Genomic DNA, 17,898 nt, shown 5'->3' with positions numbered 1-17,898 from the left:
TCAAGGAGGGGTGGAGTGAGGGTGGGTTTTTGGGCCACAAGCACATTACGCTTAGGGCCCCAGTTTGGCAAATCAAAAATTAAATTTGGAATGTAAGCTGACTTCTGACTAGAAGGTGAAACCAATGGCCCAAAATCTATCGTCCAGCTGGTGGTGAAAGCTTGAATGCAAGTATCTTGCATCGAACCTGCTGAATTTCAAAAGGCACAGAAGCAACTGAAATCACCAACACAATGATGAGCTCTGCACTTAACATGCCTGTAGATGGTACTGTATGTTCACAAGCTGTGTGTCCTGACTCTTGTAGCATGTAGATAGATAGATAGATAGATAGATAGATAGATAGATAGATAGATAGATAGATAGATAGATAGATAGATACTGTAGAGCTTAGGCTGTAGTCCCACAAACAGCGATTTTGAAAGTTACAACAATACCTTTTGGAGCCATTTTTTGTTTTTATTTTCCTTGCTATTTTATTTCTTATGTGCATCTTACATTTATTTTGTACGGAAGCTCTGAACCGCTGTGGTTTTATTTACGTAGTCTTTTTTTAGAGAATTAAAACAAATGATTTGTGTTTATTAACTCTTGCCTTTTTGATCTTATTAATTTAGACTTTGCACTAAAATAAGAGTAATAAATTTTACCATGCAGGCCACAGGAGACAATGAGTTGAAGGGCCTCATGGAGCTTTTTCGCTTAGGGCCCTCAGAATCCCTAGAATCACCTCTGGGGTTTGGGCAATGGCTCTCTTGGCTAGTATGTGATGACTGGAAGTGTGATGCATGATGTCCACTCTTTTTCTAACCTGCTAATCTAATAATGGATCCTAGGGAACTTGTGCCTATCAGGCTAGACTGGGTGCCATTCCTTTGTAAGCTGCATTGTCATAAGCACTCACATTTCAACCAATTTGGAGTCATCATTTAATGTCTCATGGACATATTTGGGATGACAGAGGAAAATTTGGACTACCCAGATGAAAGAACTGAACAGTTACTGGGAGAACATCTGAACTGCACAGGACAGTACTCTGGATTTGTGAGGCAGCATTATTACCTGCTCTCCCATCATGCATTTTTGATGATCATGCATTCTGTTTATGGCACTTCATAAAATAAAGAGTGATTGGCCAGCTAGGAGTATGATGGTGCAGTGTTTAGTGGGGTGATCTCACAAAGGATGAAGGTTTGATTCCCAGATTAATCACTGTCTGCACAGAGTTTATATTGTTCTCATGACTGTGTAGGCTTTTCTATGGTTTCTTAAGCTATCTGGCTCAGGTTATTTGTCAACTCTCAACTGGTCCAATTTAAGTGATTGTGGATGGTTGTGTGACGGACTGGTGACCTGGCCAAGTTTAATTTCTTGTAAGGCAATAGACTACATTGCCCTGTTTGACACTAAGAAGGTTTAAAAGATGAACAAATGGACAATTTGGTGACCATTATAAATACACTGAAGTCTCATATTACCCCACTCCTGTTCATTCTTTACTTCTCAGGAACTGGCTTCAGTGCACTACAGGACTCAGAAATACTAGAAGGAGTGCTCTTTGAGAACTGATAAGCAGATCAACTAGAAAATGCCAGGGGCCACTAAAGGCACCCAATGAAACCTCCAATAAGGCACAGCTCCGCCCACTTCACTCTTCAAGTATGATTTGCATATCTGGAAGCTCTCAGCTGTGATTGGCTGTCTTTCCTTTATCTTCTGCCTGTCCACTCCTGACACTGACTTGCTTTCTCAGTACTGGACATGCAGTCAGCAGGCGCTCTGAAGGGGTGGGTGGCTCTTTGCTGCCTGTCACTCTGGCTGACATGTAAGTAATGCTTTAGTCCAATCCTTCACCTGGTGACATCCACACACACACACACACAGCAGATTTATTGTTTTTCACTTTTAATTAACCTTTTTGTTTTAATTTTTTCAGATTCTAGTGGTCAAAAGATATTGACACAGCCTCCTGTTACATCAGTGACTCTTGGTGAAACTGCCACACTGGACTGCAATGTTCAGAAAGATGAGGACACTCCTCTTAGATGGATGAAGCAGGTGACAGGCAGTCCTCCCCAGCATATTCTACGTTTCTATCATTCTTACAGTGCTCCTAAAGATTATGGTACTGGATTCTCTGCCAGTCGGTTCACATCAAAAGCCAAAAGTAATAAAATCGATTACCAGTTAATAATTAGTAACGTGGAGGCATCAGACAGCGCTGTGTATTACTGTTACAACTGGGGTGGCTCTGCCAACGTGTGGGTATCACAGTAATAAAGAGCTGAACAAAAACCTCCCGCTTTGCCTGTCTCACTTCACCACTCAGCAGTGCCAGACCGTGACTGTCATATGGCTGCACAGGTGTGAGAACTTCATGCTGCTCCTTTCTGAAAAATGAGATTGATCATTATACTCTTCTTTTGGGAGAAGCTATAGTTTCATGATGTACATGACATGTAATTATTAATTGTAATCCCTTCATGTTGCTTTTTAGTATAAAGTTGGTTTGGTGATTGTGTGAGACATCCTACTTTAAGGAGTAAACACATTTTGAGGGTGTAATTGAAATGTAATTACATGACATAAAATGTAGAATGCATCTATCAGGTCTTCCTCCAGTCTATACATTTACATTTATTGACTTAGCAGATGCTTATATCCAAAGCAACTAAAAAGGAGGTCAACATAATCGAGTAACATTAGTCAAAAGACTGTCTTGAATAAGCGTAACATGACAGGTTACAAAATTTGATTACAAGTGAAGAGATATAAAGCTAGCATAACAAAAAATGATAAATTACCAATATGACAGATATCCACAGATCAAAAAGCATTCATTCCTATATTCACAGAACAAGCAGGGTTTCAATCAGTCCTTAAACATATTGAGGGAGTCAGTAGTTCAAATGAAGACAGACAGCTCTTCCATCAGCTTGGAACTTCATACGAAATGAGTCTGGACTGAGATTTGATGCCATGCAGAGTCATCACGAGAAAAGGAGCATAGCACCTCACTAGTGTCTCCATATACACAGGTGCTAACCCATTGACTACTCCATAGTCAAGCATCAGGAACTTGAACTTAATGCTACAGAAAGACAATCTAGCAACCTGAAGAGAGGAGTGACATGTGCCCATCTTAGTTGGTTGAATACAAGCCAAGCAAATTGCTGCATTTTGAACCTTCTGCACTGGCTTGATGGTACATGTGAGTCCTTCAGCTAGTAGTATGTTCCAGTAATCCAGACATGACAAGACCAAAGCCTGGACCAGACGTTGTGTTGCATACTCAGTCAGATAAGGTCTGATTTTTCAGTTGTTATACAGAGTGAACCTGCATGAATGAGAAACGGTTGAAACGGTGGGCAGAGAACGATAGCTGCTCATCAGTTACCACCTCAAGGTAGTGTACTGACTTGGCAGGTGATAGTGACAATAAGCCAAGTTGTACAGAGAAGGGGAGTTGAAAGACTTGCTGGCCGGGATAACAACAAGCTTTGTCTTTGCCAGGTTGAGCTGTAGATGATGATCCCTCATCCAGGTTGAAATATCAGTAAGGCATGTAGAGACTATAACCCTTACCATAGTGTATTCAAGAGGGAATGACAGACGCAGCTGTGTATTGTGAGCATAGCACTGATATGAGAAACCATGGGATTGGATGATGGGGCCCAGTGAGGTGGTGTAGAGTGAGATGAGTAGAGGACCCAGCACTGATCCTTGGAACACGAGGACACATGGTGAGATCTTCCCAAGATACATCCACCCACAGTCCATCTGCTTCTTTACTCATCCACCCTGTGTTAATCATCCAGCTTTGTAAATCCACTCACCATATATTCATCCATCCATCTATTAATCGATTTTCTTATGTCACTTATCTAATTCAGTCTTGCGGATAGCTAAAGTTTATGCTGCAAGCAATAGGTGTGAAACAATAATGCGCCTTAAGCAGATGTAGGCCCATTGCGGTACACGTTTACAAGCACACACACACACACACTTACACTCATTCTCGTAGTTCATTTGGGCTATTCCCAGATGAACTTATGCAGTGAACATCTGTATTTTGCAAATACTCCCTGAAAACAGTCTGTTTTACCTCACCACCTAATGGCAACCCATAAATATACAGACACACCTCAAAACAGGTGGTAAAACATTCATTAGAAAAAAAACAGCACTTAGTTTGTTTTTTTAATGGTAATTTAACTGCTGTGAAGGCCCCACCTCAACATTATCAAACCAGAGCCTCTAGTACAACAAGAACAAGGGCAAATTTCTTATTTGAGGCAGCTTGCTTAGGAGATAGCCCCACAAACCCACAAGGCTGGGAGCCTCCAGACTCAATTAAAACCCCTCCATCAGACGTTCACAAAGCCAACACAAAAATATATGTTTAATTTTTCATTAAATACTCTTCCATGCAAAACAAAACTGTGAAAAACTGCTGTGTTGCATCTTATGACTTTATAAATTACTCAGCATTCATTACTGTATTCGCAAGAAACACTAGATGTCTGAGTGGCAGCAAGGTCTGAAAGATCATCTGTTAAATTAGAAGGGTTCAAGAAAGAAAGCCGAGAGTATGTTAGAAAATATATAAATCGAAACTCCACACTGGCATTATTGCTTACCTGTACATGACTTCATCTCAGTGATGATGAAGAGTATAACACTGATTGCTGATAATGTGATACTAACCAGCATAAACCAGCCGTGTCTTGTTCTCAGGTTGTGTCAGTTTTAGACACATTTCCTGTCATCAGTAAAAATGGGAAAGTGGAATCATCGATATCACTAGGCTCTTACAATGTAGTGTTTCTGTATTTAGTTGTTCAATAAACAGTCCCATCATTGGAATGATCCTACTGCAGTGCTAGCGTGAGGTCAGCATACAGTAAGTGCGCCGGGGCCTATGGGAGAACAACATGCATTTTAGAAGAAGTTGGCTCTCAGACCGGCAGGAAACAAAATGATCAAAGCAAAACTACAGCAGTCTCTGACAGAGCATTTAAATGGTCTTTTCCATGTAATTCTGATGTTGTTTTTATTTGCTGAGTACATATATGTGTGTAATAATAACATTTGTATGCTTAGGATATAAATATCATAACTGATAACATTCTTCATGTCTAATTTATTTTATGTTCCGTAAGATTTCAGTGTTCAGCCAATGGAACTCCACTGATCACACTGGTCTGCAAAAAAAAAAGGTAATTCATTAAAGATTTGAGGGTGTTGAATCCAAATCTGCCAACAGATTGCTCTATCTCATCCAGTTTTTTAAAGATGATGGTTTAAAATGAAAAAAACACCAATTCAGACATAATACATTTTTTAATAAATTATTTAGACTTGAAAAAATCTAAATGACACCTATAATTGGTTTAAATGTAATCATTACTTGCAAAAAGTGTTCACTTGGTAGTTTTTTGTCCTCTTCTAATCCTCTGAAGGTGTTTCACGGTGGAATGACCAATTCAAGTCTGCTAACACAGACTCACTGCTCACTTCATTATAACATCTATCCATATATCCTGGTGGAACCTCACCCCATGTTCATTAGAGCACTCTTATGTTCTTTGGGCAAATAAAAAATCCAAATGAGAGTGTATAGGAAACTGATTTTTAAATGTAGGAAAAGAAAAGCTTTCAACTAGTTACTTATAGTTTTCTACCTTTGTGTTCCTAAGAAAATTGGGACAAATGCTTTTTTTTCAATAAAGGATGGGTGGGTCATCTTTGACTGTTTGCTTACCTGTTCTGGTCAAGCTAAAACATGCATCATCCCGACCTTGCATATTTCTATAAAAACCATTTAAAAAAACAATCATCTCTCTTCTGAACAGTAAAAGGGCATCTTTCTAACCTTATAAATATTGACACACATGAGCATCAGAGGGTCACCTTCTGGACTCATCAGAAGTAAGCACTGCCATCCTGGGAGACCGGGGGTGCAATCACAGACTCTTCTGTCTCTTTTTCCATCCACAGCTCTGAGAGGACACCCACTTAGAGCAACTGACCCTGCCCCTTCAGGTCCACAAACTATAAAAGGTGGAAGGAGGCATCCAGTTCGGAAGACAAGCCACCTGCACCACAGAGCTCTTACCTTGAAGCTCGACTGTGCTACAGAGCCTTAAAGTTGAGGCTTACAGATACAATTTTTTTGTTTATTTACTGTGCCATCAAGCATTTGTTAATTTAAACCAACTTATTATTTTAAGTAAACGGGGTGGGCCAGTCGGCACCCCAACATTTCCTCTTGACTCCTGTCTTACCCTCAACTGACAGCATAAATTACTGGATATTTTGGAGGAATTAGAAGAGAAAATTAGAAGAGAGAGAGAATAAAAAAAATAGGTAGCAAATATTTAAATTGGGTGGCATGGTGGTGCAGGGCAGCACGGTGGCGCAGTGGGTAGCGCTGCTGCCTCGCAGTTGGGAGGCATGGGGACCTGGGTTCGCTTTCCGGGTCCTCCCTGCGTGGAGTTTGCATGTTCTCCCTGTGTCTGCATGGGTTTCCTCCGAGCGCTGCGGTTTCCTCCCACAGTCCAAAGACATGCAGGTTAGGTGGATTGGCAATTCTAAATTGGCCCTAGTGTGTACTTGGTGTGTTTGTGTGAGTCCTGCGGTGGGTTGGCACCCTGCCTGGGATTGGTTCCTGCCTTGTGCCCTGTGTTGGCTGGGATTGGCTCCAGCAGACCCCTGTGACCCTGTGTTTGGATTCAGCGGGTTGGAAAATGGATGGATGGATGGTGGTGCAGTGGTAGCGCTGCTGCCTCTCAGTAAGGAGACCAGGGTTCGCTTCCTGGGTCCACCCTGTATGGAGTTTGCATGTTTTCCCTGTGTCTGTGTAGGTTTCCTCCGGGTGCTCCGGTTTCCTCCCACAGTCCAAAAACATGCAGGTGAGGTGCATTGGTGATCCTAAATTGCCCCTAGTGTGTGTGCTTGGTGTGTGTGTGTGTACCTTGCGGTGGGCTGGCTCCCTGGATGGGGTTTGTTCCTGCCTTGCGCCCTGTGCTGGCTGGGATTGGCTCCAGCAGACCCCTGTGACCCTGTGTTAGGATATAGCGGATTGGACAATGACTGACTTACTGATAGTTAAATCTGGTCTGTTTCCACCTCATCTAATGTTAAGAATAAGTAACACTGCCAATTTTCAGCTTAAAATATACTTCAAATACTAAAAATTCTGAGAGTGAAAAATACTTATGCCATAAAAGAAAACTTAACATACTTTTTTTTAAAATGAACTATGCCAGTGCTTTGAGGCTCAGCCTTTGTCTGTCTGACTGTATCCAGGTGGCTTGGTTTAGCGATGGGGCCTGAAGACTGGATGGCTCGAGGACTGGTGACAAGATGGCACTCAGATATTAAACCATTGTGACAAACACACAATAGCAATAGGGTATAAAAGCTGTGTTTATCATGTTATTAAAATATTATTTACATTTATCCAATTAACAATATCATATCCATGTCTTCTTCTAACTGTTTCCACCTACAAACAAAAATTTCAGCAAACTAGTTGTTTACCTCTCACTTTACTTTCTACTTTCTGACTGTATCTTTACTTTTCACAGGACCCTTGCTTCTTAGCACATAAAGCACATCTCATTCCAAGAGTTTGGGAGCATGCGCTGATTACAGCTTGTTTCTGCACCCACCACACGGCAAATCACCCAGTATGAGATCCAAGTTCATCTGTGCAATGGCTGACACCTCAGCACCACACTGAACAGCGTGAGGTTTTTTACAGTAGCTGGAGTGCCAATCCTGCCCCCAATACAAAAAAATTATTTTCTAAATGCAACCAGCGCTTATTTCTCCTCCATAAACTCAAACTATTTAAAGTAGACAAGGACCTCATGTTGTCCTTCTATCGCAGTATGATCCAGTCTGTGATCACTTTCAGTTTCATTGCCTGGTTTAATAGTCTAACAAACCAAAACTCAAAAAAGCTCCAGCAGATTACAAAGTATGCAGCTAAAGTTATTGGGGCTGATGTAGATGATCTGACTAGTGTGTGTCAGAGGGCAATGTTAAAGAAACTGGAAATCATCTCAACTGATGACAGACATCCATTACATGTAGAACTAAAGTTCAGTAAATCAGGAAGGATATTCGCTTTGAAAACCCACACAAATCGCTCCAGAAACTCCTTTCTTCCTAGTGCCATACGACTTTTCAATAAGAATATCGGAGATAATGATTAAGGTTTTGATGTACAGTATATCCTGTAACCTTTTTTTTTGGTGTAAATATGTATTATCTAACTGCCTTACCTTAACCTTTCTTATTTCTATTTGTCTGTTTTATTTCATTCTGTCTGTTATTAGATGCAACTGAGAAGGCAAATTTCATGTTTTCTTGTGTTAACATGACTAAATAAAGAAACCTTAAACCCCAAGTTTTCTCTGTACATTGGAGGAGCTGCTTGCAGGGCCGGATTCAGTTTAACGTCATACCCGGGATGGAGTGATGGCAGGTTAAGGGCCTTGTTCAAAGGCCCAAAGGAGTTGAGTCACTTCTGGCATTTATGGGATTTGAACCGGCAATCTTCAGATAGTCGGCACATATTCCTAGCCTCAGAGCCACCACCCTGCCAATTCCAAGAGCAAGAAAAATACTTTTAGGATGTATAAATGCAATGTAAATGATTTTGTAAATCTTTGAAATATAGCAAAAATATTATATATTTGATTTTATACTTGTGTGTTTGGACCAGGTTAGGTCCTCTATGGTGTGATACATTTTATGATATTTTAAATGATTTTACAGTGCATCTATTTCAGCATATCTTAAATTAATTTTCAAATATCTGAAGTGAATTTCAAGAAATGGCTTCTTGTACATTTCAGCATATCCAAAATACACACTTCATATTTTTTAAAATATCCATCCATCCATTCATTTTCTTAACCTGTTTATCCAGGGCATGATCACGGAGCAAATAGTGCCTATCCCAGCAAGCATCTGGCACGAGACAAGAACAACACCTGGACAAGGCACCAGCCTGCTGGAGTGTGAACAGACACACACACAAATCAGGGCATTTATGCATCATTCCTAGATGTCTTTGGATTGTGGGAAAAAACTGGAGCAAACTCACAAAGACCATTCTGCAACCTCCATGCAGAGAGGAGCACCTGGGTCACGACCCCAAGACACCTTACTATGAGACACTAAGTGCCTAATTCATTGATTATTACCATATTTAAATCACCTGTTGCCTAACACCCTTTAATTGAGCCTTATTTTAGTAACACAATGCATCCATGATGGTAGGCAGACCCCAAACCACTCTGTAAACTCTGCCAAATGTCTAAGTTCACATTAACTGAGTTGCCTGTGTTCTCCCATGGTTTAAAAGTAAACATGTCACTCAGAAACATTGCCAAATTTAGATGTTGATTAGGTCATGATTATTCAAAAAAGACATATTTTATGCCATATGTGGTTACTGTTGGTAGTTGGTGGGAAGAGGCTAAAGCCGCCTGCATAAGCAGGTAGTTTTAAGTTGATGTGAAATTTATAAAGGAACATAGCATGGGATCTGGTGTACTTACATTTTTATGAATCCATTTTTTGTTGTGTGTAAACAGATTTTGCCCTTTTAGCATAAACAAAATTTTAGTTTGGAATCTAAGCAAGGATATATACATGAGGAACAAGATGGGAATCGATCAGACGAGGTCATGTGCTGAGAATGTGTGGAACCTGTAAAACAGAGGCACAGCAACAGAAATTGTTCTTATTAGTTCAATTTAAAATTAAAGCCAGCAGGACATGTTTATTTTTTCAATTGACTTTGTTCGTTTTAACTCAAAAGGAGAATGCATTATTAATTGTAAATGTAAAATGCAGCGACTGATAATTATTTGCCTCAGTGCATTTACATGAAGCACTCAAACTATACAAAGTGCAGTTTAAATACATACAGTTAAGTAACACAGTAAGTGTCATGGGAGGCAACTATTCTCTGTCCTTTGCATTGCAATATGGTTTTCTTTTGAGAAAAAGTGCTATATAAATGTAATGAATTATTATTATTATTATTATTATTAAGGGTGACCAATCAGAGAATGAGATTCTGTAATGAGCAAGATCCATTTAGGAAAGCACTCTGTAATAAGCACAAACAAATCTGCACTATTAAAGTCTGCATTTTTTAAAACTCAACATTTTTCACCTTTCCACATTGTAACAGTAGCATTTTCAAAAGTATACACTTCTGGAGAGCGTTGTCTAAAGTCTCTGTTTTCCAGATTTTAAAATGTCAAGGTAGTGTAGAAAATAGAGACTAATGGCTGCGTATTAAAAAGAACATGTACTAGTGTGAGTACATAGACTCTGATTACTTTTGGTATTAGGACTAGCCTTTAGAACTCCTGGATCCATTTTTTTAGAACTCCCCCTAGAGGCCCCAGGCATTCTTGCAGTCCTGATCCCCGTATTTTTCTTAAAGAGCATATCACCACTCAGTAACGTTTCTATAGTGGATATTAGGTACTAACTTATCTGCCTTGTCCCCTTACCCTTCCTTCTTTTTTATTCTCCTTTAGTGCTTGAATGATGTGCAACTCCCATTATATGGTGGCACATTGGTAACGCTGCTGCCTTGCAGTTATTAGACCTAGGTTTGTGTCCTAGGCCTTCCCTGTGTCTAGTTTACGTGAATTAGAAATCCCAACTTGGCCCTAGTATGTGCTTGGGGTGAGTGTGCACGTTTGTGTGTGTGTTCACCCTGTGCTAGACTGGTGACTGTCCAGGCTTTGTTCCTGCCTTGTGCCCTATGCTTGCTGTTATAGGCTCCAGCTGTTTTCCTGCTCTTGACTAAGCATGTTAGACAGTGACTGACTGTAAGCGCCCTCTGATTTTTGTCTTTAGCCACTGGCAATTTTGCCACTGCCTCCTATAATGTACAATGTCATATGGTTTATACTTGTAGCCTCTACATGTCCTTCTGTCACAATTCACAGAAATCGGTGCTACTTGCAAACTTCATTAATTCAAATCCAGGACTCTGTAGCTGACCAATGTACCACCACGCCAACCAATTACAGTTAATGTAATATCTTAATTGATACTTTTTTTCTAATTTGTTTTAAAAAAGACAAGTGGGAATCTAACCAATGACTTTCCTGGACCTGCTCAATTAAAGCATCATAAAGGGTCAGTGTCAATGCCACAAAATGAGCAACACGCTTCTCACACAGACATTTTACAGTTACCATTTATCACATACAAAGAGTCCTTAAAATCAAAGAGAAAACTGAATTACCAGAAGAACCACCACTCAAATGCCCACTGACTAGGGTACATATTTATTGCCAGTCTCATTGGAGTTTTAGTCAACAGTTTTAACCCCACTGCCCCACTGTAGCAAGCAGGTTATTTTTATGAAGTATAAATATTTGCCATTTTAACTACCTTTTAGATTTAATAATGATACATCAGTAAAGTCAGCTTTGAGCATTTCCTTTGGTAGATGAATGACCACTTGATAGATCTGGTGTAACTTTCATTTCACAATGACCATGGACTGTTTTTACAAAGGATATAAGACTGCTGTCCCTACCCAATACACATTCTGTAAAGTCAGACATCGCTCAGGCTGTCTTAAGGGTTGATTTGCATATTTGTGATTGCAAAGCTCCTATTGGCTCCCTCCTCTTTATCTGTACCTGCCATTCTCAGCTCCCCACACTGAGTTTCTCTCTAACCTGGACATGTGGTCAGCAAAGACACTGGACATAAGGGTGGCCTTCTGTTACCTGGCTATCTGTGTGGCATGTAAGTTACACTTCTGTCCACTTCTTTGGCAACAGCAATGGGCACAACCTAATTATCTCTTATGTCTTTCACTTAATATTTAACTTTTTTACAGATGCCAGTGGTCAAAGGGTCATGACACAGCCAGCTGCTACTTCTATAAATTTGGGGGACACAGCCACACTGGGCTGCAACATACAGAATAATGAAGGTAACAGTGTACGCTGGATGAAGCACGTCCCTGGCATTCCTCCCCAGTATATTTTACGTTTCCTTCACTCTTGGAACACTCCTAAATATTATGGCACCAAGTTCTCTTCTAGTCGATTTACTTCCAAAGCCCAAAATAAAAACGATTATCAGTTAATAATCAGTAATGTGGAGGCATCAGATACAGCTGTCTATTACTGTTACAACTGGGATAGCTCTGGCAGTGCTGGGGTATCACAATGAAATATAGCTGAACAAAAACCTCCCGCACTGTTGTGTCTCACTTACTGGGTGACAGCTGCTGGAATGTGAGGTCTTTATGCCACTCAGTTGGAATTCATAGAACTTGTTTGTGCTGTAGCAGTCATTTTGGAATACACTGCATAACAGTTTTTTTGAAAAGTTTCCTGAAAAGTTTTTGCTGATTGTGACAGATACCTACTGGGTATGCACATATATAGTTTTGGTTATAACTGCATCACGTAGGAACTCTGAGATATAGACATTTATATGTTTACTGACAATAATGTATTTAGTCATGTTTATGTTTTGCATAAGCTATTAAATTCAACAGAATTAAAAGTGTTTTGCTCCTGATTTTCTTTTGTATTCAATGTCTGGTGCATCACGTTGTAGTGTCCAACAGTAGTCAGCAAGCATTGACGGATTTCAGTTGCCCTGGTATTGTTTCTCCATCGTAGCAATGTCCTGGTGAAACCTTTCACTGTGTTCATCACTGACAGCACCGAGATTTGCAGGGAAGAAGTCCAAGTGTAAGTGGAGGAAATGAATCTTGAATGACATGTTGCACTTCATTATCTTGTATGCTTTGAGAAGTTTGTCTACCAGCTGAATGTAGTTTGGGGCTCTGTAATTGCCCAGAAAATTGTCAACAATGTCTTTGAAGGCTTTCCAGGCAATTTTTGCCGGCCCAGCTAACAGATCTTCAAACTACTTGTCACTCATAACAAGTCTGATTTGGGGGCCAACAAAAATGCCCTCTTTGATCTTGGCGTCAGTTATTCTTGGGAACATCTTGTAACGGCCGACCCCTTACCCAGTCGGCAGCTACACTACCAAGACCTGTGGCCTGGATGAATTACTGAGGCAAACCTACATATACCAAGCTGTACCTCTAACAAATAATATTTTCCCCTCAATTGACGGTTAAACACAAGCACACAAAAGCAGATATGTAAAATAGGTGTATACATATATTAAATGAAACACAATAACAAAAACAATAATGCAAATTCCACCCATAGAAAATATATATACATATGTACAGTGGAACCTCGAGATACGATCACCTCTGTATACGAGAAATTCAAAATACGAGGAAAGTATGAGCGAAAAATTCAGATCTAAATGCGAGCATTGGCTCGCGTAACGAGCCACGATCCAGGCTGTGGGAATAGCTCGCGGCTTAGCGAGGGGGCGTGGTAGCAGTTGCGAGCCACGATCTGCGGTATCTGCGTTTCTCACTTAAGTGCACAGGTGGGAAACTGCCCACATCCATGATTGTTCCTGTGGCTGATGGGCTGCAGCTGCCATGTCCTCCCCGCATATATAGAGAAGCGCGAGCCAGTTAAGGGGGAGAAGAAGTAAAAGAAAAGAGAGGAGAGAGAACGGAGGTTGCGGCAGGCAGGCAGGCAGGCAGGCAGGCGTAGGAAGTCGGTGCGGGAGAGCAAGCGAGTGCAGGCTCGCGCGTTGCTGAACAGTGAGCTGAACAGGCGAGCCAAACAGCTGAAGCAGGACGGTGTAGAGAAGGTCAGCTGCATTAAGAGTGTCTCGCCTGTTGCAGAGCCCGCAGGTGAGACGCTAACAGAGAAGAAGCACCGGGGATTGTCATCTGTTTTTTAAAGACTGCATCCTTTTGACGTTTTAACCTCGTGTTAAAGGATTGTTATTCTTGTGTATTTTAAACCTCCACTTCACAACTGTTTTAAGGATTATTTATTTAAAGATTTATTGAATGCTCTACTGCACTTTGGACACCTGTTTTGATTCTTTTAATAATCAGTTATATTATTTACCAGTGTTATTTATTAAAGGTAGACTACAGTATATATAATTTATCAGTGTTATTTGTTAGGAAAATTGATTTTTATGTTAATATATTTGGGGTGCGGAACGGATTAACTGGATTTCCATTATTTTCAATGGGGAAGTTTGTTCTAGATACGAGAAATTCGCTATACAAGCTCAGTGCTGGAACGAATTAAACTCGTATCTAGAGGTTCCACTGTATATCCCTCCACCAAAGCAGCAACGTGAAATCACCATATATACAATAACAAACCCTCCCTTGCCCCTGTAATGTATAACAAACACAAAACACAAATAAAAAATAATGAATGAATACTGAAATGACAAAGAACGTGAACTTGAGTCCGGGTATATTATTGTCCTGAATACAGATGATTGATCAAGAAAAAATGGATATGTTTGAATCTCCCGATTAAATGGAACAATCTCACTGTGTTTTCTTGGATAATGAAGTCAAACCCCAGGGTTTCTGGCGATGATTGAGCTGTCGTGAATCCGGCGGAATGAGAAAGAAAAAGGGTACAAGGCGCGATGAGAAAAAATAGCAGAAAATGATGGTCTATTGTTGTTAAATGAAATCTCTGTCTATCTCCTTCCTCCTCTCTTTTCCTCCTGATCATTTAAATAGTAATGAGCCGGATGTAACTGAATGTGAACAGGTACTTTCCATCCTGGGGCTGCGGTCTTTCTCCCTCATCCGTCCCCTCTGCACTTACGGGGACAACATTTACTGACGTACACATAACAAACAGTGAACGGGAAGATGGAAACAACACGTTCTCAGCACATACATTGAATACAGTATTACTATGTAGCCCTGCTACAATCTGTCTTATATAACGAAAACCTTCGACTTCCTTGTTTAGTGCTTTCACAAAATTCTTCATGAGTCCCAGTTTTATGTGAAGAGGAGGCAAAAATATCTTTGCCAGGTCGACAAGCGATTCATGTGCCATATTTTTCTATCCTAGAACTAACTTTTACGGAGTGACCAGTTCTGTCAAGAATAGTGTGACTCTTTGGCATGGCTGTCCCATTCACAGATGAAGCAACAGTACTTTGTATAGCTGAGCTGCATTCCTAGTAACAGAGCAACGACTTTAAGATCTCCACAGATATTCTCCTCTTTCCCTCTGCAGACCATCAGAAGTGCCCGTCTCCTAAAGACATCACTTCCGCTTCTGGTCCTTTTGAAACCTCCTCATCTAACGGCCATGTTTTTCATTTTCACCTCAGTGCTGTTTTGGAGTCACATCTGCAAAGAATTTTTGCAATTTGGCTGCTCAGTTTACCTGTTCTGTCAGGTATACAGGGTGGCTACCCCAAAAACCTTTTTCTTTGTGTTTGCTCTGTTTATTTTACGCTGCTTAATCTAATTAACATGCTCAATGACCTAAATATTAGCATTATGAACTATTTGGACCCACACCTTCTATTACATGAATAAAAAGGGATCGAAAATGTTTCGATGGAAGACAAAAAAAAATTCGACTAGATTGAAATGCATTTGGGTGACCATGGTAGGCATGTGACATGCACTCTGTACCTTGTACTATTACTATTGCACTATTGTATTGTATTGAGGATTACTTGTATTCTCTTCTGTGTTTTGTATTGTATTGACCCCATTTTTCGTCACCCACTGCACACCCACTGGAAAGGGGTCTCTCTCTGAATTGCCTTTCCCAAGATTTCTTCCATTTTTTCTCTACAAGGGTTTTTTGGGACTTTTTTCTTGTCTTCTTAGAGAGTCAAGGCTGGGGGTCTGTCAAAAAACAAGGCATGTTAAAGCCCATTGCAGCACTACTTGTGTGATTTTGGACTACACAAAAATAAATTGTATTGTATTGTATTGTATTGTGTCAGAGGGGGACACTTTTACATTTTTTTTTGTGCACTGGGTGGTTCCATTAGGCACCCACTGTTGGGACTAGGGGGGGTGAGAAGTTAAAAGGCTATCTGTACTTATTAATGGTATTTGCTGTCCTGCAAGAGAATCACTGCTTTAAAGTCTGGCCTTGGTAGAATGTCTGTATTTACCTGGCTTGGAAATATTGGTTTCTAATCAGCATAGCTGTACTTATTAATGTTTGGTAACCATACATTTTGTTTGTGTTTTTATTAATTGTTAAACCCAGGCAATTTAGATGTGCCATGGATTAAACTGTTTGTCCAGGACTGACAACAGAGGGGTGAAGTAAATAGAAACTGCTGGCCAGCAGAAGGCAAGAGAGGGGGAGTCCACAGGAAACACTGCCAAGACACTCGGACAGGGCACAGGGGCTCGCAGGCAGACAAGGGTACCTGGCTGGCACGACGTGAGGCACAAGGACGGCAACATTTACTTCCAGGGAGGAAGTGACAGCTCCACAAGGAGACGCCAGTTGTGGGTCCAGCGAAAGAGGGAAGCCGCATGAGAGGACCCAGTAAAGCTGACAGACGAGGAATGAGGCGTGCCTAGGTCCCAGCAACACAAGGAGCCCAGAGTGGAAGAAAAAGGGACAACGAAGAGACGCTGACAGGGAATCAACAATTTGACACAACTTCTGCCGGGGAACAGAGTGCATCCATGAACAATTAAGTGTTGGGGTAACACAGTGCCCAAACTGGACTCTGCACCACTAAAGGTTGTATCCACCAATTCTTGTTTTTACGGACTTTTAGAGTGTGGACTGTGTATTTTCCTTTTAAAAAAAGGAAATTAATTCCTGATATGTTTAGGTTCTGTTATGTTCATTTATCTTTTTAATGTACCTTATATTGTCTTGTACAATAGAACTTACTGTTGCCTTTTCCAGAAATTACTGTTGTGTCTTTCATTGTGTGTTTACTCACCGCCCAATTTAAAGAAACCTGTGTGCTATTATTGGTAAATTTCAGGAGTTCACAGTCTCTTAATAAAACTGGGTGGCGTAGTCGGATATTTTAATGGTGTCTAAGTTAGATTACCTATAAGTGTGACCAGACACCTGTGACAATTGTATTGTATTGTAATGCTGTATGTTACTCAGTGGGAAAAACCTCATTCTAATTCAAATGACTGGAGGAATTGTGTTTTACATCACTGAGTCACTAACTGAGCCTCTTGCAGAATTTTCTAAATCTTTGAAATTGTCTAATAAGGGTCCCTTCTCTGGGTTAGTGGTTTCTTTCCCATGGTGCACACAAATGAGCCCTCTGAGTGATTCTGAATGTGAGGCTCAGTCCAACAAACTTTTCTTCATAAGTGGGGCAAAAGGGATAGCAAATATGTGATCACATATTAACTCTTGCAAAGATTTTTTCATGTGCTAAGAAGATATTCAGATATGATCACAGAATGCTTTAAGGTTCAATATATGTTAAGGTGATGATTTCTTCATCAAAAAAGACTGAATGTGGATTGTTCTGCTTGTCTGTTTATTTTTCCGGCATATTTTGTCAAAAATTTAATTTATTCTAATTATCCGATGTCTGCTATGTCTCTTAAAGAGTAATCAAACTCTGAAGCGCATTATGTCAGAATCATAGAAGAAAATATATTCTTGCATCATTATTATTTTCTTTGATCATTTTGAGGATGACACCATGTGTTAGAATTTTGAAACTGAGTTAATTTTTCTAGGTTAAGAAACAGTATATTTCAAGTTTTGCTTTTTGTCTTTTTTCTTATTTGATTCCTTAGTTAATATAAACTATTTTGGGTATTGCATGGTCCCTGCTCTTTGTCAAAGAATAACTAACTTTTCTAATTTCATTATTTTATGAGAAGATCTAATCAGGAATTATACATCACAGCTTAAAACTGACTTAGTGTCATGCTCTGGATTTCCAGCACACTGTACTGATTGGTGGTAAACAGCTATTTCTTCATAA

General features: G+C 40.2%; 1 protein-coding gene across 1 annotated transcript in view; it reads left to right on the top strand.

The window, feature by feature from the left end:
* Positions 1–1,729: 1,729 nt before the first annotated feature.
* The window catches only part of LOC114663150 (immunoglobulin lambda-1 light chain-like), a 201,225-nt gene continuing 185,056 nt past the window's right edge, over positions 1,730–17,898 (top strand). Inside the window, exons 1-2 of the mRNA XM_051935406.1 lie at positions 1,730–1,825; positions 1,937–2,265. Coding sequence (XP_051791366.1) covers positions 1,762–1,825; positions 1,937–2,265 — 393 coding nt within the window. The 5' untranslated portion in view covers positions 1,730–1,761. The remainder of the gene's footprint in view (positions 1,826–1,936; positions 2,266–17,898) is intronic.

This window comes from Erpetoichthys calabaricus, chromosome 12 (genome assembly GCF_900747795.2).
Source record: "Erpetoichthys calabaricus chromosome 12, fErpCal1.3, whole genome shotgun sequence".
In the NCBI taxonomy this organism is placed as follows: Eukaryota; Metazoa; Chordata; class Cladistia; order Polypteriformes; family Polypteridae; genus Erpetoichthys; species Erpetoichthys calabaricus.
Note: the sequence above shows the minus strand (reverse complement) of the source record. Positions and strands in the feature narration are given on the sequence as shown.